The sequence below is a fragment of the Chiloscyllium plagiosum genome, unplaced genomic scaffold, assembly GCF_037043375.1.
Source record: "Chiloscyllium plagiosum isolate Xiang-an unplaced genomic scaffold, Cpla_swu_hap1 HiC_scaffold_18, whole genome shotgun sequence".
In the NCBI taxonomy this organism is placed as follows: Eukaryota; Metazoa; Chordata; class Chondrichthyes; order Orectolobiformes; family Hemiscylliidae; genus Chiloscyllium; species Chiloscyllium plagiosum.
In genome coordinates this window covers 9,185,342-9,210,420 of record NW_028270156.1, presented here as the reverse complement: position 1 = coordinate 9,210,420, position 25,079 = coordinate 9,185,342, and the positions used below count along the sequence as shown (strand labels likewise).

Sequence of the window (25,079 nt, the reverse complement as noted above, 5' to 3'; positions counted from 1 at the left end):
AGTATCGTAGTAGGATCCTCCAAACCTGGTACAAGGCTGCAGTCCTACAGTCATATTGTCTCTGAAGCAATCACCAAACTAGATCCACTCAGTAAGACATACCTGACACCAAGCAGCCGCTCTGCACAGAACTTGGCTGCAGCAGGAAGTTCCCCAGGAGGACAACAAGGAGAATTTTCCAATATCCTTAACCCATCCTTTACAGGACAAGCTGTTTTGGTTTAGTCAGAAAGGTATGAAGCCAATCGAGAGACTTGGTGACGAATATGCAGAGCGGAAGGCAAACTATCAGTGGGAATGCGCAAACCTGCAAACCTTCCCATTTATTCAACCATTCCAGCAAAACCTTCTCTGCATGTAGCGGGGAAATGGTGACTGAGTGGTCATCTCAGAACCCACTGAACTGAGTGGAAGCAAGGCATCCGGGATCCTAAGGGGCTGCTCACGATAAAGTAATTGTGTAAATGTTGATGTGTAGGTGATCTGGTAACTGATCTGTTGCTAACAAGGACTCCACCCTGGAAACAAATTCAGAAGCAGATTGTCATGTTCAATATTGCTGGAGCAGGACAATGGTCTGGCATTCTACCCTGACACAGAATTAAACAGCTTTACGTGGATGAAATTATGCAGGCCCCTTTCATATGGAATTGAATACATCCATCACACAAAAACAGGCCTTTTTAACTGGTTTAATTTTCCATGGTGTATATAATTCATGCAAACCTCTTCCTGTTCTAATTTAATTTTGTAACTATGCCTTTCCCCTTTTCTGTATGCATCATTCTCTTAACTGCAACAACTCTATCTATTTCAACCACTCAGTTCTTTCCTGTCGAACACTGTACACTCCCTGTGTAAGAAATTTATCCTAAATTCTTTAACTGAACTGCTGGTGATTCTTTCACATTTCTGTTGCCTTGTCCTGGCCTCACCTACAAGTTGAAACGGTTGCTCCACACCAACGTTATCAAAGCACTTGATTATTTTAAATGAAGTCTATCAGGTTCCCTCATCATCAATTCCTTTTCAGGAGAAAGCAGCCCCCAGTTTGTATAATCCTTGCTCCAGTTGAACCCTCTTAATTCCTACAGCATCCTTGCAAATTGGCTCTGCACTGCCTGCAGTGCTTCAATCACCTTTTTATGGTATAGACACTAGAATAGAGCACAATGCTCCAACTGTGGACTCACTGACAAAGGTTCTAAGTACAGTCCATGTAACCAAGTACAGGCTTCTCTGCCTTTTGTGTTCTATGGCTGGGCACTTTTCATTTACATGTGAATTAATTCTGCTGTTTTGAGGCAGCCAACAGAACACAGAGCTCATTGGAACAATGCCTTTTGATTTCCAGTCACCCATTGGGTAGGAATTCTCACCCAGCTGAGTCTAGATTTAAGAAGGTCGCTTCCTTGGGTTACATTCTGCTGTGTGGATCTCATCGGGTTATACTTTAAAATAAATAAAATTGCCTTTAAAAGCTGAACTGCCACCTGTGTCAATATAAACACAATATTATTCAGATGTGCTTTATCTCTTGTTCAGATCCTATCCACAGCAAGCAAGAAATCCTCAATTATAAACCACCTCCTCCCCCCCGGAATAAGGCTGTGATTCCAGAGATTCTGAAAGATTGACATTGAACATGCAGACAGTTCTCATGTCAAGATTAGAGTGGTGCTGGAAAAGCACAGCAGGTCAGGCAGTATCCGAGGAGCAGGAAAATCAACGTTTTGGGCAGGATCCTAATGAAGGGCTTCTGCCCGAAACATCAATTTCCCTGCTCCTTGGATGCTGCCTGACCTGCTGTGCTTTTCCAGCACCGCTCTAATCTTGAGTCTGATCTCCGGCATCTGCAGTACCCACTGTCTGCATGCAGATAGTTCTGTCTGTGTACACGTTGTGAAACACTCTGCCAGTATAAAACACGTAGCACCCAAATAAGCACAATAAATGGGTTGGAGTGACATCACTTGCACAGATACAGCACATGAATGTTTTGCTGAGAGTGGTTTGAGGTGTCAGCACACATTCTCTTGATTCTAATACAACACCCATTGTCATTTAAAAAAATATGAACAGAGGAGCAAAGTATGAGATTACCTGGAGCAGTGCTATCAGGAGTCTCCCATGCTTTCAGATCAGACTAGTATCTAGTTTAATTTGCACCAACTACAAGATTCATTTTATGGATTACAGATGTAATGCTGAATTAATATTAGAGTCTCTAAGGCATTCACTGAATGGATAATGTCACTAGGCTAGGAATCCATGCTCTGGGGACATATGGTCAAAACCCACCAAAGCAGTTGGTGAAACGTAAACTCAACTATTGAGTCTGGAATTGAAAGCTAGTCTCAGTAATGGTAACCATGACAGCTCAGGGATGGTCATAAAAGCCCATCTGATTCACTAATGTCCTTTTAGGAAGGAAATCTGCCTTCCTTCGCTGGTCTGACCAAAATGAGAGTGCATGTCCAGTTCGGTTGACTCTTTACAGCCCTCTAATAGCCTAGGAAGAGACTCAGTTCAAGGGCAAATAGGGATGGGTAGCAAATGCTGTTCTTGCCAGTGATACCCACATCCCATGACAGAAAAAGATAGGTAGATATCCAGGTCTCAGGGAACTAATATCAACCACACACGATCCACCTTCAATACTTACTCACTCCATCTATGCTGCATGTTGACTGCAGTGTACATTGTGTTATAATATGGTTACTCCATACACAATGGTTAGCTCAGTTGGCTGGACAGCTGGTTTGCAATGCAGAGCGGGACCAACAGCTTGGGTTCAATTCCTGCACGGGCTGAGGTTAGCATGAAGTACTCTCTGTTTCAACCTCTCCACTTGCCTGAGATGTAGTGACCCTCATGTTAAACCACCTACAATCATATATAATGCCAGCAGCCTGGTGACTTCAGCTTTACTATTTGTAGGATGCATTACAGGAGCGCGTTAGAATGGTCTTGTTGTTAGCTGAAACTTTATTGCTGGAACAGCACAGCAGGTCAGGCAGCATCTAGGGAACAGAAGATTCGACGTTTCGGGCACATGCCCTTCCCCGAAACGTCGAATCTTCTGTTCCCTAGATGCTGCCTGACCTGCTGTGCTGTTCCAGCAATAAAGTTTCAGCTTTGATCTCCAGCGTCTGCAGACCTCACTTGGTCTTGTTGTTACCCCCACTAAAACCTGAGGGGGGCCATCATATCCAGATTCCTTGTCCAAATCCCCTGACTTGAATATGTATTGCCTGGACATGATGATGACTGGCCCAATATACTGGAACTCCCTACTTGGTTACTACAACACAGGGATTGCAGCAGTTCAAGAAAAAAAAGGCTCATCCCCAATCTTTTCAGGAGCAAACAGTGATGGGCACTGATGATGCAAGTTGGGGGAATAAATATTTACCAAACTGCTCTTCCCCATCCAGTGACAGTGCTCTTTTATATTCACCCAAAAAGGAGGACAAACTTCAGCTTAACCTCTGATTAGAAGTATCAGACTACATTCTGTGAACAAAATTCTGGAACTGAGCTTGAACCTGAGGTTAGACTTGCCTGAAATTACCTAAAATGAACTCTAGAGTGGATTCTTGGGTCAGAGTATAATTGTGGATTGACACAGAGCAAAATGAATCGTTGAACTAAATTATAGGCAATTTCTCTCGCTCTCAACTCAACAAATAGAGGTGTATGTCTGTGTGTGCACGTGTGACTGTGTGTGTGTACGTCTGTGTGTGTGTGTGTGTGTGTCTATGTAACAATTGTGTATACTGTACTCCTACAGCTGGTCTTGACCTGTGCTGGTTTTTCTTGTCTACGGCTTGTACTCGTTCAGTTGCTGCCAATGAGGCTGTCATACATGGTCTGGAATTCTCCATGAGATAGGAGGATGGTAGCATGGAAACGGCGTGTCAGTGCACATAACGTCACAGACATTCCAGAGAACACAGCGTGAGTCAGCCACTCACTAAAATTACATACAGTAGATAAAAACTTTGTAGGAAATGCTCTCACACTGACTAAGCTGCAACCAGTCAGCATTAAAACCCACCTTTATTCACACAAATCCATACACATTCATTGAAAAAGAATTTGGTCATCAACATGTTTTAAAGGAGCAGTTTTTAAGAAAAGCCCTACTTACTCAAGATGATGTTTCCCAACTGTTTTAATTTTTAACTCATCAAATTATACTGAGTTGGCCTACTTTCTTTAAACACATTAAACCTAACACTGCCCAGAGTGAATAGCTCCAGTTCTGTTTATCTCTCATCATTATAAAGAAAAGCCCAGGAATATGGGCAAGGTTATAATCCCAGCTGATGGCAATACTTGAAAAGTCAGACTTGAGAATTAAACCTTACTTGACAGATCGTATGATTTCTTTTTAAGTGATGGTTAGTCACTGAAACGTATTTAAATGAGGCTGCAGATGTTCTTTAAGAACAGAAGGTAGTGAAAACAAACCAAGGAAAATTGTAACTTAAAACAGCAAAGTTACAAAGTATTGCTTAACTTCATCAAGTCCAGAGAAATGAAGTTTCTATTTAAGTAACTCTTCCTAATTTCTTTTCTGTGGATAACGGAGACAATTTTATGCTTCACTTCCAAATCCAGCAACATGAATCTTTCACAAATCTAAGGGCCTGAATTTTCTCAATCATAATAGCAATGAGCCTGTAACACAAACTCTCCAAGCTTCTAGAGACGAGAAAGCACTTCTGTTAAGGTGATTGGTTTCCCCTATACTGAACTGAAAAGAAGTCTGGCTAAGAAAAAAAGACCGTTTCCCTTTTGAATTAATATCTTGTTTCTTCTGAACAGCCCCCAAAACAAATCTCATGTTTTAGGACTCTGCTGCTCATGAACTCATGAGTATATACATCTTCTCCATTAACTCTACAGGAGTTGTGTCAGGCACTTGATTGCAGTTGAGTGTTTTCTTGCCAATAGTACATTTAGGTCACTGTTCAGAATGACTTTGACCTTTCAAACAAGACTCCTACACAGAACTGATCAAAATCGCTCTGCCTGTATTCCAGAATCCAGCTTCCTAAAGTTATATATATGTGTGTATCTTTAATCACACAGTAACATGGTTTAATTGTATATTGAGTATAATTTCTTTAAACGTATCTTTCCATTTGGCAGAATCGCACTGTTACACCACACATTAAAACCACGTGTTACCACCAGAGCTTTTCGTAACAATCCTCTCCCTGTTGGCCTCTTATCTTGCACCCCCCCCCCCCCAACTTGAATTCAACCAAAATTCTGTTTCCCATGTGCTAATCGACATTAGCTTCTGTTTACTCAGAAGTGACTTCTCATTTCCATTGGCAACCAATCTGAGAACATCAGCAATTTCAAACACTCACCCTGGTTTTCAAAGCCCTCCTTCCCTTTTTTGATCTCACCATTCACGGTTCTAGAAGGTTCCTCAGTCCCTCCAATGCTCCGATCTTGGTCTCTTGTGGGCAGATTTTCACTGCTCCACCAAAATCTCTGCCTTCAGCTATTATGGCGCAAAAAACACTGGAATTTCCTCCTGGACTTCTTTACCTCTCCATCCCTATCTACTTTTTCAAGATTCCTCCTTAAAACCACCCTCAGCTGAGCTGTTGACCACATTTCCTTGTTCACTGGGCCTGTAAAATTACCATGATGCCAACACCTCCTGCAGCATTTGTCCTGAATATGCTGATTTAAGTGTATGGAGGTTGTCCAACTTAATATTCAATGTTTGCTTTGCTTGACTCTTGTATACTAAACATTTTTGTGCTTTTAAACCATGGAACTTTGTGGCTTCATTCTCTTAATAAACAAACAAAAGTTCAGATTTTACAAAAACATTACTGACATTGACAGAGATCATGAGATACTTACCACATAACTTTCAACATTTTAAGTCCCTTCTAGTCATTTGATATTATCCTTAAATTCCTCATTAAGTCACAGATGAATCTTTCTTTTGTTTTACTATAGCACCCATTTTTAATTGAATTGTTCCTTTATATCTTTCCAACTGTTTACTTATCACCATATCTTTTGATATATTTCATCAACCAACTTGAGTATGAGTCATTCCTCATCCGTGTGTAATTGGAAGATATTTGTTTGTGACTGGAGTACAGGAAGTCCTCATGTAAGATTGTGGTGGCTGTATTTCTGAGAAACATGACTTTAGGGGAAAGGACTCCTTTAATTATCTCACTGCTGCCAAGGCAAAGGAGTGGCTATGGGCAACCGGATGGATCCCAGTTATGCCTGCCTTGTTATGGGGATGTGGAACGATCCTTGTTCCACTCTGACACTGGTCTCCTCCCACAACTCCTTTTTTTCTGTACATTGACCACGGCTTTAATGCCACTTCGTGCTCCCACCAGGACCCTGAAAACTTCATTTTATCCCCAATTTCTACCCCTCTACAACTTTCACACCAATCATTTCTCACACTCCCCTTCCTTTCCTTGACCCCTCTGCCTCCATTTCGGGGAATAAACTGCCCTCTGGCATCCACTACAATACCAATGACTCCCATAGCTACCTGCACTACAGCTATTCATACTCCACACCCTGCAAAGTCGCCATCCTATTCTCTCAGTTCCTTTGGTTATGATTTATCTGTTTGGATGATGCCATCTTCCAACACAGTGCTGCTGACATGGCTTGCCTCATCCAGAACCGTGCGGAAAGTGAGGACTGCAGATGCTGGAGATCAGAGCTGAAAAATGTGTTGCTGGAAAAGCGCAGCAGATCAGGCAGCATCCTTTGCTGCTCCTTTGATGCTGCCTGACCTGCTGCGCTTTTCCAGCAACACATTTTTCAGCTCACCCAGAACCGTGGTTTCCTGCTCATTGTGGTTGACAGGGCCCTCAACCACATCCGACCTATCGCCTGTGTTACCGCCCTTGACCCTCTCATCACTCACAACAGAATGATGGGGTCTCCCTTGTACTCACTTTTCATCCCAGCAGCCTTCGCATTCAGAGTATCATCTCCGGTATTTCAGACAACTCCAGCAGAATGCCACCAAACACACCTTCCCCTCACTCCGCCCATCCGCATTCACGTGGATCATTCCCTCTGGGACATGCTAGCCCATTCCACAACCACCAAAACCACCTCCCCCGCCCTACGGCACCTTCCCATGTAAGGGCGGCATGGTGGCTCAATGGTTAGCACTGCCGCCTCACAGCGCAAGGGACCCAGATTCAATTCCCGCCTTGGGCAACTGTCTGTGTGGAGTTTGCACATTCTCCCTGTGTCTGCATGGGTTTCCTCCGGGTGCTCCGGTTTCCTCCCACAGTCTAAAGATGTGCAGGTTAGGTGAATTGGCCATGCTAAATTGCCCATAGTGTTAGGTGCATTAGTCAGGGGTAAACATAGGGGAACGGGTCTGTGTGGGATGCTCGTCGGAGGGTCGGTGTGGATTTATTGGGCCAAAGGGAATCTAATTTAATCTAAATCAAACCGCAGAAGGTGCAACACCTGCTCCTTCATCACCTCCGTGCCCACCATCCAGGGGCCTAAACCATCTTTCCAGGTGAAGCAGCATTTCACCTGTTCCCCCTCCAACCTTGTGTATTGTATTCGCTGCACCCAAAGTAGCCTAGTCGAGAGACTGGTGCTGGAAAAGCACAGCGGGTCAGGCCGCATCCAAGGAGCAGGAGAATCGACGTTTCAGGCACAAACCCTTCACCAGGGCTTATTCCCGAAACGTCGATTCTCCGGCTTCTCGGATGCTGCCTGACCCGCTGTGCTTTTCCAGCACCACACTCTCGACTCCGATTTCCAACATCGGCAGTGCTCACATTCTCCTACCCAATGTGGCCTACTCTGCACTGGAGAAATCAAACAGAGACTGGGTGATTGCTTTGTGGAACACATCCGGTCTGTGTGCAAGCATGACCCTGACCTTCCTGTAGCCGGTCAGTTTAACACTGCGTCCTGCTCGCACGCCCACGTGTCTGTCCTCGGCAGGCTGCGGTGTTCCAGTGAATCACAGTGCAAACTGGAGGAACAACATCGCATCCTCAGACTCGGCACTTCACAGCCTTCTGGACTTAACATTGAGTTCCTCACTTTCAAATTGTGAACCAACCACCATTTCTTCCCTTTCTTTAGCTTGTTACATTCTGCTATCGTGTCCTCGCTCTCCTCTTCCATCTCCTTTCAAGTTTGGCAGTTAGACACAACCTTGTTCTGCCATTCTCACATTCTAATCATTTAATCTGAACTATCAACATCTTTTCTACACCAGCACCCTACACCCACTACTCCTGCATCCACCCCCACACACAACTATAGCACTTCACTTCAGCTCTGACGGACAATCATCTAGACTCAAAACTTGAGTTTGCTCTCTCTCCATGGATGCTGCCTGACTCGCTGTAATCTCGAGCATTTGTTGTTTTCAGTGACTCTAGTTCAAGTCATGTTCCTTGGGACATTTTATCACCTGGAAATAAAATGCTGCACCATTCATCTGCATTCATAGCTGATTCAATGCACACAAAACATGTAAATCACTGAATGTAGCAGAAGTACGCATTTATAGTGGATAAACTGATAGATACAAGCATTACAATAGGGTCATTACTCCCACGAGCTGTGCATTTGTGACATATATGATGTGGAGGAGCCGGTGTTGGACTGGGTGGACAAAGTTAAAAATCATACAACATCAGGTTATAATTCAACAGGTTTAATTGGAAGCACTAGCATTCGGAGTGCTGCTCCTTCATCAGGTAGTTGTGGAACTGGATCATAAGACATTGAATTTATAGCAAAAGATTACAGTGTCATACAACTGGAATGATATATTGAACAAACCTAGATTGTTGTTAAGTCTTTCATCTTTTAGAATGGGTTGTAGATTTCAGTTCATTAATATTTAAATCCCAGAACTTTTAGGTCAGATTCTCAAGATAAGTTTTTTTAAAATAAAACCTTAAATTGACATCTCAGCTAAGACAATGAATTAAAGTGTGAGGTTGGAGTCTGTCAGTATCCCAATCTTGAGTCAGACTGGTTCTACATAGTGTGGCGCTGGAAAAGCACAGCAGGTCAGCAGCATCCGTGAAGCAGGAGAATCGATGTTTCGTGAATAAGCCCTTCATCAGGAATGAGACTTGTGGGGTGGGGGGCTGAGAGATAAATGGGAGGGGATTGGGGTTGGGGGTGGGGGGAGGTAGCTAAGATAGATGAAGGTGGGGGAGTTGAAGTATTCAGTCACGGGGTGGTAGGGTTGGTTGGTGTGGGTGTCCCAGAGATGTTCGAGGGCAGCTGGTGGTCATGACTAGACTATGGCGACAGAGTTCAAGGAATTTCAATCCAAACAGGTGGGTGGGAACATGCTGTCCAAGAAAGATGGGCCGTTCATGAGCGTTTACTGGAAAGGGACATGAAAAGGCAGGGCAGGCGTGGAGTAGGATGAGGATATTGAGCTGGAAGAACAAATATTTTCCAATCACTCCTGAACAGACAGACATGTGCCAGCCATGCCACATCTGCACGGAGTCGCTTTCCAGTTTCTATGCCTCTACACTGCCAGCGAAGGGAACCGCTGAACTGTCAACATTTGACCTGGTGCACAGCTGGGATTTAGGGAAGCACGGTGGCTCAGTGGTTAGCACTGCTGCCCCACAGCGCCAGGGACCCAGGTTCGATCCCAGCCTTAGGCAACTCTCTGTGTGGAGTTTGCACATTCTCCCCGTGTCTGCGTGGGTTTCCTCCCACAGTCCAAAGATGCGTAGGTGAAGTGAATTGGCCGTGCTAAATTGGCCACTGTGTTCAGGGATGTGTAGGATAGGTGCATTAATCAGGGGAAATGTGAGGTTGGGGAATGGGTCTGGGTGGGTTACTCTTCGGAGGGTCGATATGGACTTGTTGGGCTGAAGGGCCTGTTTCCAAACTGTAGGGATTCTAAATATATACACCGGCACCAGGGATGCTAGTACAGATACACTGAAATCAACCTGCTTGGGAATATTATGTGGTGCAGGTAGGACTTGAACCTGGGTCTCCTGACTATGAGGGAAGAACACTATCAGTGCACCATAAGGACTGTAAGTGCTGGCACTAGCAAACACTTCAGTCTATGGTGATTGGGTGAATTGAGCTAGCTTTGGATGTGAAGGGAATGGTAGATCTTTAATGAAATGAGTTTGGAACAAAAGCATGAATGAATCCTCTGGTCTCATGGAGAGAAATCCTTCAGGTAACTCAACAAAAAATTACACTTAGCCAAAAGATTCAACCCCCCCGCCCCAGTTGTCAGATTGTTGGAAGTCCTATTTTGCTGACAGCATCACAGTTATATCTTTATTCCTGATGAAGGGCTTTTGCCCGAAACGTCGATTTTGCTGCTCGTCGGATGCTGCCTGAATTGCTGTGCTCTTCCAGCACCACTGATCCAGAATCTGGTTTCCAGCATCTGCAGTCATTGTTTTTACCTCACAGTTACATCTGTCTCATCACGAAAACTGTGCTGAAATGAAGATGTAATTCTCGGGTTCAATTAAAAAAAAATTGAGGGACTTTTTTTAAAGATTAGATTAGATTACCTACAGTGTGGAAACAGGCCATTCGGCCCAACAAGTCCACACTGACCCTCCGAGGAGCGACCCACCCAGACCCATTCCCCTACATTTACCCCTGACTAATGCACTTAACACTATGGGCAATTTAGCATGGCCAATTCACCTGACCTGCACATCTTTGGACTGTGGGAGGAAACCGAAGCACCTGGAGGAAACCCACGCAGACACTGGGAGAATGTGCAAACTCCACACAGACAGTTGCCTGAGGCTTGAATCGAATCTGGGTCCCTGGCGCTGTGAGGTGGCAGTGCTAACCACTGAGCCACCGTGACTTGCAAAGGGAAAATTTAATTCTTAACCAACAACATCCATGTTGCATTTCCCACTAGACTAGCACAGTAAAGCAAATATCTCAGAGTTTAGCCATAGTCAGGGCACTTGATTTATAAGAGATCATAACGATGGGCACTGGATATAATTATCATGGCACTTTTGAATTTATATTAAACATTTTAAAATTAATTTTCTCCATCAGTGAACAGCCTAGTACGGATACTGCAAGGGTAGAGTGACTCATTGAACTACAAATTAATTTGCATATTAGAGCTGAAAGCATTATACAGTATAAAGGTTCTTTGTCATCAATTTGCTCAACTGAATTCAAATAACACCTAATTAATAGACACAGTCCTATAGGCAAAAAATAACATGAAATTCAGACTGTGAAAGAGAGTAGACAAGATATGAATGAAATGCTAGTCGAGTTGCACTGTCAATAATATAACCTTCATCATTAAACTGCAACAGTTGAACTACTTGAATAAACTACTTGGGCAGCATGGTGGCTCAGTGGCTAGCACTGCTGCCTCACAGTGCTGGGACCTGGGTTCAGTTAGACTCTCATGTGACAGCCTGTGTAGAGTTTGCACTTTGCCCCCTTGCCTGCATGGGTTTCATCTGGTATCCTTGCATCGTCCAAAGACGTGCTGGGTACATGGACTGCCAATGAAAAATTGCCCATAGTGTCCAGGGATGTGTAGGTGAGATGGATTCATCATGGGAAATGCAGGGTTATAGAGAGGGTGTGGGTTGGTGTGGACTTGACAGGTCGAATGGCCTGCTTCCACATCGTAGATACTCAATGGGTTTCTAAAGACATGTAGCTTCTTAAATGTTGTTGGAGATGCACTCATTCTCAGAATTCCACAACCTCACCCCTGCCACCACCACAATGGCACCCATCCCACCCATTACCACCTTGTTTCTCTCAGTATAAACATGCAGTGGCTATCACAGCTGGTTTCTGGACACCAGTGATTGCTCACAGGACTCAAGCACAGAATTGTTGTCCTACAGCGGTCATAGCTGATGGAAAGTCCAACGCTGCACAAACAGGTGTCTGATTTGGAAGGAATAACCTTGGGCCCCTGGAGGAAGGGGATGCAGGATCTTCATTGGTTCTCCCACCAGCAGACGAGAACACTGCGCCTGGATTAAATCTGTCAGGTGCACAAGTCAACCAGTGATGGCTCAATGGTTAACACTGATGCCTCATAGCGCCAGGGACCCCAGTTCAATTCCAGTCTCGGGCAATTGTCTGTGTGGAGTTTGCACATTCTCCCAGTGTCTGCGTGGGTTTCCTCCGGGTGCTCTGGTTTCCTCCCACAGTCCAAAGATGTGCAGGTCAGGTGAATAGGCTATGCTAAATTGCCCATAGTGTTAGGTGTGTTAGTCAGGGGTAAATACAGGATAGGGGAATGGGTTTGGGTGGGTTTCTCTTTGGAGGGGTGGTGTGGACTTGTTGGGCCAAAGGGCCTGTTTCCACACTATAGAGAATCTAATCAAATATGCAGCTCAGACCACAATCAAATTGTGCATGATCTTGTTGAATGGCAAGAGGGAGCTGAATGGACTATACTTGTCCCAAGATCTTTTGTTTACAGGAAGATGGTGCGGGCTAATGGTATTTCAATGGAGTCTAAGATTGAGCCAAAGCATCACAATTTCAGATTTTCAGTAGATACCATCCTGGTCTCCATCTCATTGGTTGCTATATAGATGGATTCCACATTTCTTCCATTGTAAAGTTGCCTCACAATATCTACTAGGAGAATTTTTTTTTTCTTTTTTGGTTGGGGTTGGAACGGAGGGAGTGGAGGGCTGCACGTTCCGAGGGTGAGAGGTTGGAGTGGGTGAGAGGGGTGGAGAGGTTGAGGCGGTTAATGTCGCGGCACAGTTGGCTATGAAGAGATCGAGGGTGGGTTTTTGATTCCTGAAGAAGGGCTCATGCCCGAAACGTCAATTCTCCTGCTCCTTGGATGCTGCCTGACTTGCTGCGCTTTTCCAGCAACACATTTTCAGCTCACAATATCTACTGGTATAACAGTGTAACAATAGCATTTGAGAGTTGGTCAACTCAGTTGGTAGATGGCTGGTTTGCAATGTAGAGTGATGCTAACAGTGTGGGTTCAATTCCCACACATGCTGAGATCACCACAAAACAATCCACTTCTCAGCCCCTCCCCTCACTATGGAGACCCCCAGGTTAAACCACCACCAATTGTCTGTCTGTAATGATTCCAGTGCGATTATGGCAATATTTATAAAAATAATTTATGATAGTATAACCATGACATTCTGAAGCTGCACATTTTTTTTCAAAAGAGAAACATTTCTGATTTAAACTCCGCACACTGCAAGTTAAGGTCAAAGGTCTCTTCGAGATAGATAACCACAGGTATGTCTGTTTATATCAGAACTGTTTGAGAATAGTGTTAGCTCAGTCTCAAATCTAACAGTAGGGAGACAGATCCAAACAAGACCCCTGAAATACAAAGGGATGAGAAACAGTGTGAGGATTCAAGCTTCTGAACAGCAAGGAGATTGGTGACACAGTTGACCAGATGGCTATTGGGTGATGCAGAGTGACATCAGGTTCGAATCCTGTACTAGCTGTACAGAGATCTGCCTCTTAGCCTAGTCTCATGATTAGATTCCCTACAGTGTGGAAACAGGCCCTTCGGCCCAACCAGTCCACACCGATCCTCCGAAGAGTAACACACCCAGACTCATTTCCCTCTGACTAATGCACCTAACACTGTGGACAATTTACCATGGCCAATTCACCTGACCTGCACATTTTTGGACTGTGGGAGGAAACCGGAGCACCCGAAGGAAATCCACGCAGACACGGGGAGAACGATTCCGATAACCACATACTATTGGTGTGGTGCTGACCTGCTGGCAAATAAATCTGTTTGATGATGATGTTTACATCTCGTGTACAAGTTAAAAGACAAGACAGCTTTTGTTCTCTGGCTTGAGACCCAGTAGGGAATTCTACCACCTGCCTCTAACGCTTGAAATCTGAAGAACAAATCATACTGTAAACCAAGGGTGAAGCTCTTTGAATGTGGGGAACATGATTTAATGGAGAGCTAATAACCAAGGCCTCTGTCATTGAAAGCTAGGAAGAGCAGCTACTGACCACAGTACTTATGCACTCTGCAACTGTAACAGAGATCTTCCACAGCTTTTCTGTCATAAGGTGTTCTTCTGGTGTCTCTAACAACATTGTAAAATGTCTTCTTCTCTAACAACTCCACACCCTCCTGAGTATTGGATTTTCTTTAAAGCAACTTGGGATTTCTCCCCAACTCTGCCCTGATTGTTTTTGGAAATTACTTATAGCACCTCTGCTCCTCTGGACTCTTTTCTCTGAATGTTCTGGCCCTCTTTCTTTCTCTGGATTGTAAAACTCACGTCAGTAAATGCCTTCGCAGTTATCTTCCCAGGTGCCTTGCTGGTCATTGACTAAAACCTCATGATTTCTTGGAAATGCTGTCCTTAGTTTACTGGTCAAAATTACTCTCTGACCTTTGAAACAAATAAGACCATCATGGAATGAAAAATAAAATGAGTTTTAATTCCACTTTGGAACCTGAGTTCCCAAATAACAATATAATAATACCATGAGATTCCATCAAGGAGGTGGCATGGTTTCTCAGTGGTTAGCACTGCTGCCTCACAGCGCCAGGGACCCAGGTTCAATTCCTGCCTTGGGTGATTGCCTGTGTGGAGTGCGCACACTCTCTCAATGTCTGCGTGGGTTTCCTCTGGGTGCTCCTTTTCCTCCCACAATCCAAAGATGTGCAGGCCAGGTGAAATGGCCAAGCTAAATTGCCCCTAGTGTTAGGTGCATTAGTCAGGGGTAAAGATAGGATAGGGGAATTGGTCTGGGTGGGTTACTCTTCAGAGGGGTGATGCAGATTTGTTGGGCCAAATGGCCCATTACCATACTGTGGGGAAGCTAATCTAATCTAAATGACAAGAAGCAATTATATCAGACTCTTCCGAATTCGAGGCAACAAGATTTGAATGGAATGTCACATTTGGCTCACTTCTTCTCTGAGCAGTCATAGACAGAAACAGTATTTGCATAAAGTATCATATATACTCCAGTAATAGTTCAATTTTTTTTTTACTATTTTTAAGGTTAAATTTATGGGGTCGACTATTACTATTACTGGATACTATTTTTGAGGGGCTGAAAAATTCATGCCTGTCAAAATTCATACCGTTATCATTAGCAGACGGCCAATGGATCTCTAAACAAATAAAGATAAAAACACAACAAAGTACAGTAATCCTGAAGACCCGGGGTGGAGCTGGACGAACAGCACACTGACTCATAAATGTTGGTCCGTTATATGTGAGGAGCTAGGATCGACTTTTACACAAGATATATGGAACATTCCAGATTTTTGTGGCCAAAACTAGGGGGTCGACTTTTCCATGAGATCGACTATCACTCGAGTATGTACAGTACTTTGATGAGACTGTGCTCACTCACTTTCCATAAAGTAATATGAATGAATGGGAAATCTAGTCAGCTTGCAGGCTAATGTTACAGCCGAGTGGTTGATGAGAGGAAATTAGTTCTTTTGAGCCATAATATTTCCCCTACAACATGTTTCCTCAATATTGCCAGTTAATTCCATCAACCTACTCATTTAATTTCCAAAGGAGAAAATGTATTTGTGCACAAATTCTTGAGCATGCTCAGTTTGATGATGCAGCCTTCTTTGCCACACACTCACGAAAGCACATATATCACACACCCGTAAGACATGCTGCTTCTCTGGCTCATTTCCTAATAGAAGATATGTGCATTACTGAAAAAAAAATGTTTCCCAAAAAATAGTTGTGTTGAAGGCACAGACTCTCACAAAGCACTTCATTTCCCAGCACGGCATGCGTGCATTACATTGAAAAGATATTAATTAGACAGTTTTGTCATCTTTCTCATTAAGCTTTCTGGTAAAGTGGCAATTCTACCAAACATGCAAGTACAATTATTCTAAACGAAAGCAACTTGCAACAGTTTCAAGGTATTATTTGGTATGCAGAATATATCCATATGCTGACAAGGCTCTGCTGTACCATTCAGCTGCTTGGGTTAAATGGCATAGTAATTGTAAGTGATCTCTAGCCCAGCACAAGCTTCACAATTTAATGCAGCAATGTAACCTCTAAATCAGGCTGTAAGAATTTCAAAATAATTCTAAATGGTGAAATAGAAAAACGTGTTTACCCACATTTCACTAGGTCAGGGGTGTTGCAAATGGGAACACCAGACTGTATAAGTACTTGAACAATGTTATTTAAATTTATCATTTGTAATTCTTAATTGTATTCTCAAGGTTTAAAATCTCTTTGTTGTGAGGCACAGCAATTAAAAACCAATAAAATTGCATGACCAATAAAGTCCAAGGGCTTTTCAGTAGAAACAAAATAAAATTAGCTCGGAATTAATCCTGGAAATGGGACAGAATTAATGGTGTTCTGCAGTTTCCTGCCTGAACCATTTGAATTGAATAAAATATAATGGTACAAAGGCAAATCAAGTAAGGAAATGATTCACTCAGTGCATCAATTTGGAATGAGAACCACTTTATTTGTTAAAAACAGGAGTAAATTTTTGAATATTAAAGGATACATTGCTGCTTTAACTGTGGGTAACTGCGGGCTCCAAGCCACTGTTATTATTTAACACCGATGATGCTTTACCATACAGTACCCTGAAACGTCTATTCACGAAGAGCAAATGTTTTCTCTGCATCTGTGGAGTAACCATCCAGAGAGTCAAAATAGTACAACACTGACAATGAAAGACATCAAACCCATGCAGGACGTCAGTAACAGTCCCATTACTAATCCACTGTACACAGCTTATCCAGATAGAAGTAGCATAGCGTAAGATTCCTGCACTGCCAATTTAAGCTCACCTGCCTTCATAAAGCAAGTTTTACCAGTATACACTACCAGACTGGCCACTGGCTGACTATATGGACAGATAAAAAAGAAGATAAAACAGAGCTTTGATAAGAAGGCCCATTCAAAAAGTAATCCACCACTGCTAGTCACTGAGAAATTGAGTTATAAACACAGAGATCTCCCTGTCCATGAGCACAAATAGAACAACTAAGAAATGCTACACCAAAATACAGTTACAAATGTACTCCGTGCTATACAACTACTGAACTGTGAAGAAGAGGGAAACCACAAATTGAATGTTTGAGGCATTTAAAATTGTGTCAGTACTTTCCTGTTGTATGCACTGAATTCCACATAGGCTTTACATCAATTAGCAATGAAACAAATTATTGCAGCTGTTCAGATGTGGCTTCAAATCCTAAGGAAATATGTTGGCGTCTCATCGAATAACAACAGTTTAGTGAATAATCTTTACACTGCTCTCACAAACCAGAGGCCAGGTCAAAGCTACAAATACGTAGGAAAATCTCCAAAACTCTTAACTTCAAGACAAGTCTTGCTGCACTAAAACTGACGTAGATTCATTGTTGTTTCTGACTTGTTTCCCTGTATCTCACCGAATCATTCCACAATCCACCCTCTCCAATTTACCCGGTTAAAGCTTCATTTGATGGCCTTCATTTCATACTATCCAGCCTTATGTAAAAGGGACTTGTGAGTAAAGGGACCATTTGGCCATCGGATGCTCTCTGCCATTCAATATGATCATGGCTGGCCATCTGTCTCAGCCAATACATCCCCTCTCTCCTCATACCCCTTGATGTTTTTTCATTTCCAGAAATCTATCTTTTTCTGTCTTAAATATATTCAGTGACTTGGCTTTCACAGACTGATGTGGTGGTGAATTCCACAGGTTCACCTTGAAGACAGCCTCACAAGTAATACCTTCAGAACTTGGATCAAATTGTTATGAACGTCAGAGGAATAATCAGTAAGTTGGCAGAGTTATGAAGATTGATGCTGTGGTAAATAGAAACACGATCAAAACTGGTGTTGAAGGTCATCAGATCTGCCTCAATCTCACAGAATGGCTGAATAGTCTATTTCTGTTCCTATGGCTTATAGTCTAAGTTCTGAGGGGCATAGACAGTTGAATATGGAGAAAGGTTTCCCTTTAGTAGAGGGGTTAATAATCGGGGGTCACAGTTTTAAGATGAGGAACAGGAGTTTTAGTTTTAGTTGAGGAAAGCCTTTTTCATCCAGAGAGTTGTGGGCATCTGGATCTCATTGTCTAAAAGGGTGGTAGAAGGTAGGAACCATCAAGACACTGACAGAGCATTTAGATGAGTGCTTGAAATGCCATGGTATACAAGACCATGGGCCGAGTGCTGGAAAATGGGATTAGAATTGATGGATATTGGATGACTGTCTCAGACACAACGGTCTGAAAGGCCTCTTTCCGTTCTGTAATATCTTTAGGACTCTCACTACTTTTGCCTGAAGTGATCTACCCTTCATCCTGTGATCACAAACTGCTTGTTCTAGGCCTCTTTAACCAGGGCGAGCATCATCTGTGTTCAGTCTGTCAAACCCTATCAGACTTGGGGTGGCACAGTGGCTCAGTGGTTAGCATTGCTTCCATTGGTTCGATTCCAGTCTCAGGCGCCTGTCTGTGTGGAGTTTGCACATTCTCCCCGTGCCTGCCTGGGTTCCCTCTGATTGCTCAGGTTTCCTCTCACAATCCAGACATGTGCAGGTTAGATGAACTGGCCATGCTAAATTGCCCATAGTGTTCAGGGATGTATAGGTTACGAGCATTAGTCGGGGTAAATGTAGGATCATCCGCAAGGGGAATGGGTCTTGGTGCGTTACTCTTCAGAGGGATTGGTGTGGACTTGTTGGGCCGAAGGGCCTTTTTCCACACTGTAGGGATTCTATATTCTTTAGAAAAGTGAGAGGGGACGATATTGAAATGTAAAGTATCTGGAAAGGAAAAGTTAAGAGGGATATGGGCCAAATGCAGACAAATGAGACTAGTTCAATTTTGGAAACTTTGAAATATTGGGCCAAAAGTCCGTTTCCATGCCCTATGAGTCTAAAGTCTTGTGAATATAGGCGCAATTGACTCAATCTCTCCTCACATGACAAACCCGTCTTCCTAGTAATCAGTTTGATCTGTAACTCACCATGGCAAGAATATTGGTTCTTAGATAAGGGCAACAAAACTGCACACAATATTCCAGGGATGGTCTCACCAATTCCCTGTACAAGTGCAGCAAAACATCCTTGCTACCATATTCAAATCCTCATGTAATGAAGGCTAATATGCCAGTTGCCTTCTTAACTCTTTGCTGTATCTGTATGCTGTCAGTGACTGGTGTGTAAGGACACATTCCTACATCAACATTTCCCAGCCTACCAACATTTAAGCCATACTCTGATGTTCTGTTTCTTCTTCCAGATGGATAACTTCACATATCCACATTATACTGCACTTGCCATGTATTTGCTCATTTACTTAAATTTATCTAAGTTATCCTGAAGCCTCTTTACTGCTTCACCACTTCTTGCAATTGCTCTGAGTTTTGTGTCATTAGCAAATTTGATTCCCTCATCCAAACCTATTCTGAATAACGGGTCCAAGTCCCTAAGGTACCCCACTAGCTATCACTCATCATTGTGAAAAAGACCCATTATTCTCACTCTCTTTCCTGTCTGCCAATCAATTCTCAACCCATGCCAGGACATGATTTCTATCTCATGTGATTTAATCTGGTACTCTAACCTCTTATGTGGGACTTTATCTAAAGCTTTCTAAAAATCCAAACACACCATATCCATTGGTTCTCTTTCAGCTATTCTACTTATTATATCTTCAGAAATCTCCAGTTGGCTTGTCAAACATGATTCCCTGTACATAAACCCATGTTAACTTTGTTGAAACTTGCTGACAGTTTCCAAGTGTCTTCTTATTACATCCTTTATAACAGTCTCCAGCATTGTCTTTACTTCTGATGTTCGGCTAACTGTTCCATGATTCCCAATTATTCTCCTACCATTCCTTTTTAAGATTGAGGTTACATTACCATTCTCCAATCTGCTGTGACAGTTAGAGAAACTGCAGATTTTTGGAAGGTGGCAAGTAACACTTCCAATATGTCCATTGCCATCTCTTTTAATCCCTGGGTTGGTTATAAAGTGCTGGGGATTTATCAACTTTCAGTCCCATTAATTTTTCCAGCAAAATATTTTTTATGACTACTAATTCATTTCAATTGTGCCTTAATAAATGCTTGCTCCTCTATCATTTCTCGGAAGTTATGTCTTTTGCAAAGTAAGAACTAAATTGATTGCTTAATGTCTCTGCTATTTCCTTGTTCTCCATTATTAATTCTCCCATTTCAGACTTTAAGGGACCTACACATGTCATCACCCATCTGTTTCTTTACATACTTCTCGAAGCTTTAGCAGTTCACTTTTATGTACGTTGTAAGTTGCAATTGATATTCCATTTCATCCTCTGCAACAATCCCTTTGTTCTCCTTTGCTGAATTCTCAACCTTGTTGATATATAGCCTCAAGCTTTCACTGGCAACTTTACGTGAATCCCTTCAGTTTTAATACAATCCTTAATTTATTTTGTTAACTATGGTTAGGCTACTTCCCCTGTTGTTTTTTTGCCTCAGGAAAAAAAAAATGGAAATCTGTTGCAATATAGTTATTCATTCCTCAACTATTAGACATTGCCTACCTACCATCATGCTTTTTAAACATGTTGTCTGATTTATTCACCCCTCCAAAACTTTGAGCTTTCATTTGTTAGATTTAGAACCTTCGCTTTGGATTGGACTGCTTCATTTTCTTTCTTAATTAATAATCATATTATGTTATGATCACTCTTCCTTAGTAAGGATCTCTCGCAACAAGATGAAGAATTAACGCCCTTCTCATTACACAATATGAAATCTAAGTTATCCTGTTCCCTAGCTGGTTCCCCAATATATTGATTTAAAAACAAATCTTACACACACTGCAGGACTCCCATCACTGGAACACAGTGTGCTGCTGCCTCGTCTCTTGAATGGGAATGAACTCAGTAAGTGCTCGCTGTGTCAATCTCATCGAACTGATGGGGGTGGGGATGGGGGAGCGGGAGGCTTCAGCAATGCTGCAGGTCTCTTCCACACAAGGGTGTGTCTGCTCAGAAACAAACCCCGAGACAGAGAGAGGGAGCAAGGCAGGCAGAGCGAGGAAAAAGGAAACTTCAGAGTCTCAGAGGAGAGACATTGAATCAGTTATCCGAATAATCAGTATCCAAACAAAATAGTGCCCGCTCATCTCGTTCGGACAATTGAGGTTCCTCTGTATTTGCTAATATGGTTTGCTAGATCATATGTCGAAGATATGTAGATTAGACTGTAGCACAATTGCTCCATATAATAAATTACCTATTTAATGCCATCACTATTTGATCACTACTGTTTAGAAACCTATAGATAATCCTCTTTAATGTTTTTCATCCCCTGTTCTTTTGTGTTCCACTCAGACTGATCTTACTTCTTGATTTGCTGCACCTCACTTTTTAAAAATCTTTTCCACATTATTGCACTATTAGCGAGTTTTGAGAAGATTTGTAGTTCAGGCTGAGGTTCTGAGCTGAGAAGGTTTGCTCACTGAGCTGGAAGGTTTGTTTTCAAATGTTTCATCACTATACTAGGTAATATGATCAGTGAGCCTCCAGTGAAGCACTGGTGTTAGTGACCCACTTTCTATTTGTGTGTTTAGGTTTCCTTGTGCTGGTGATTTCATTTCCTGTGGTGATGTCAGTTGTTGTGGTGCTGCCATCTGCTGTTCTTTCTCTCAGAGGGTGGTAAATGGGATGCAACTCCATGTGTTTGTTGATAGAGTTCCGGTTGGAATGTTATAGACTAGATTTAATTAGATTACTTACAGTGTGAAAAAAGGCTCTTTGGCCCACCAAGTCCACACCGACCCACCGAAGCTCAACCCACCCATACTCCTACCCCTACATTTACCCCTTATCTAACACTACGGGCAATTTAGCATGGCCAATTCACCTGACCTGCACATCTTTGGACTGTGGGAGGAAACCGGAGCACCCGGAGGAAACCCACGCAGACACGCTTCAAAGAATTCCCTGGTTTGTCCTAGGATAGATATGTTGTCGCAGTCGAACACGACATTGGAAAAACAGGTAGAAAACTAGCCACCAGGATACATGAACATCAACTAGCCACAAAAAGACATGACCCACTCTCACTAGTATCACTGCATACAGATGAGGAAGGCCACCATTTCAACTGGAACAACACAGCAATCCTAGGACAAGCCAAACAGGGACATGCACGAGAATTCCTAGAAGCATGGCATTCCAACTGGAACTCTTATCAACAAACACGTCGACTTGGACCCCATTTACCACCCTTGGAGAAAAAGAACAGGAAATGACATCACTACAGGAACTGACATCACCAACACAAGGAAACCTAAATATGTAAATAGGAAGTGGGTCACTCACACCAATGCTTCACCGGAGGCTCACTGATGATGATATCTAGTATGGTGACAAAACGTCTGAAAATGAACCTTCCAGCTCAGCGAGCAAACTTGCATCCAGAACTATTGCACTATTTCATCCTTTACTAACAATGCTTCTCAACCTTCCTTTCCTTTTTGCTCATCCTTCCTAAACATCATTTATTCCTGAATGTTCAACTCTCCATCTTGGTTAACCTATAGTCATGTCTCCATAACTGTAACTATATTAGACCAGTTTCCAGCTACCATGCTGTTAATTCATTTACCTTGTTTATAATACTCCAAGCATTCAGTTACAATGCCTTTAAATTTGTCTTTTTAACATTTTTTGTACTATGGCTATATTTGCTATTAGTCCAGGCTTCCTTCATCTTCTACTTTTGGGTTCCATTATTCTACAGTTCATTCCTAATTTTTTTTTGACTCCCTGCTCGGGTTCCCGTTCTCCCCACCACCCCATTCCAGTTTAAAGCCTCCGTCATAGTACTAGCAAATGTCCCTGCAAGTATATTGAGCCCAGTCTACTGGTGTGATTCCCTAGAACTGATCCCAATACTTCCAGCAGATAAATCTCACTTCCCTACAACATCTCTCCAGCCATATCGTTAGCTGGTCTATTATCCAGAGTCTGATCTTACTCGCATGTGACACAGGGTAATCTTAGCACGTGACATTGACAGCAATGCTTTAAGGTCCAACTTTTTAATGCAGAAAGTGAGCATAAGGTCAATAATAGAAATCTAAATGACATATTGCCTTTATTGCAAGTGGATTGAAATACAAGTCAAGGCATCAAATGGACACAGCTTTGTTTAGGCAGCTAGTTTTGTTACCACTTGATCGATCATTTCTTGAGCAATCAGAGTCAACCTGCCTGATTTGAAACCTAAGTTTCTTGCAGTTAACGGTCAATCATCATTCCTGATGAAGGGTTTTTGCCCAAAACGTTGATTTTCCTGCTCCTCGGATGCTGCCTGACCTGCTGTGCTTTTCCAGCACCACTCTAATCTTGTCAACCATCATTACCCATTTCACAAAACAGCAGAAATTTCTGGACAAAGCTCAACAGGTCTGGGAGTATCTGTAGAAAGAAAGCAGAATGAACATTTCAGATCCAGTGACCCTACTTCACAGCTAAAACTTGTGTTCTGAAGAAGTCTTACTGGACCCGAAATGTTAATTCTATTTGTTCTCCACAGGTGCTGAGTTTCTCCAGCAACGTTTTTTTAAAAAGTTATTGATTTCCAGCATCTGCAGTTGTTTGTTTTTTTTTGTTTAGTGATTGACTATTGCTTCCTTCAACACAACAGCTCTACTCATAAGAGACCAATCAGTACTAACTCTCATATTGTATGAATTTTGATTTTTCCATTTATTGATAATCCTGTAGACTATTCTGATGAATAGAAAATGAAAAGCTTCACAAAATACATTGTTCTCAGCAATATCTCAATACCTACATGACCCTGGGGATACAATGGCCTAGTAACATTATGACTGGACTATTAATGCAGAAAATTAGGTATTGTTCTGTAGACCCAGATTCAAATCCTGCCAAGATGTCAGAATTTGATTTTATTTCACTAAATATCTGGAATTACGAGCCCAAAGATGACCATGAAACCACTGTTGATTATCAGAAAATCACTAACGTCCTTCAGGGAAGGAAATCTGCCACCTTTACCTGGTCTGGCCTATACTCCAGACTCTCAGTAATATAGGTGAATCTTAAATGCCCTCTGAGGTGGCTGAGCAAGTTGCTCAGCTGTACCAATACACTGTATCAAAAGAGAGACGTACAGCACAGACTGCAGTGGTTTTGCAAAGCAACTCACCACCACCTTCTCAAGGGCAGCTAGGGATGGGCAATAAATACTGGGCTGAAAATGTGTTGCCGGAACATCGCAGCAGGTCAGACAGCATCCAGGGAACAGGAGAATCGACGTTTCGGGCATAAGCCCTTCTTCAGGAATGAGGAAAGTGTGTCCAGCAGGCTAAGATAAAAGGTAGGGAGGACCCAACGCCCCTCCCCCAAGTCCCTCCTCCCTACCTTTTATCTTAGCCTGCTGGACACACTTTCCTCATTCCTGAAGAAGGACTTATGCCCAAAACGTCGATTCTCCTGTTCCCTGGATACTGCCAGACCTGCTGCGCTGTTCCAGCAACACATTTTCAGCTCTGATCTCCAGCATCTGCAGACCTCACTTTCTCCGCAATAAATAGTGGCCCTGGCAAATATACTCACGTTTCCAAGAGGAAATTTTAAAATTGCTTTTTTAAATGAATGAGTGATAGTTATTCAAAACCAACTTTTTTCTTTGAAACTGTACTTTCATTTCTCTCTTAAGTGGTGACTAACTTACCATTTTGATGGTCGCTTTTTAAAAAAAGGTTTCTAGATATTCAATGTTTTCTTTTTTATATATTAAAATAAGGGAAATGATCAAAATAATATGCTGTGTATGGTGCTTTTCATTTGTAAATATCCCAACTGCTTCAATACTTATTTCTTAACATGTATAGTCACTATAATGGTTGGACGATGTGAAAGAATAGAACTTTCTTCATTGATACACTGTAACTAAATTATAACAAACTATCCAGACTTCAGCACAGATCGAATATTAACATGGAAACACATTCGACTATGTGCGACAGTGGAAACAGACAACACAAAGTAGGCAGCTGATT

General features: G+C 42.5%; 1 protein-coding gene across 9 annotated transcripts in view; it reads right to left on the bottom strand.

The window, feature by feature from the left end:
* ano5a (anoctamin 5a) overlaps positions 1 to 25,079 on the bottom strand; it is a 205,644-nt gene that overhangs the window by 104,438 nt on the left and 76,127 nt on the right. For 4 of the 9 annotated variants that reach the window (XM_043705404.2, XM_087996279.1, XM_087996281.1 and 1 more), the window contains one exon: positions 16,633 to 16,674. The exons of the other annotated variants lie outside the window; for them this stretch is intronic. In XM_043705404.2, the coding sequence (XP_043561339.2) occupies positions 16,633 to 16,674 (42 nt within the window). The remainder of the gene's footprint in view (positions 1 to 16,632; positions 16,675 to 25,079) is intronic. 9 annotated transcript variants of the gene reach the window in all.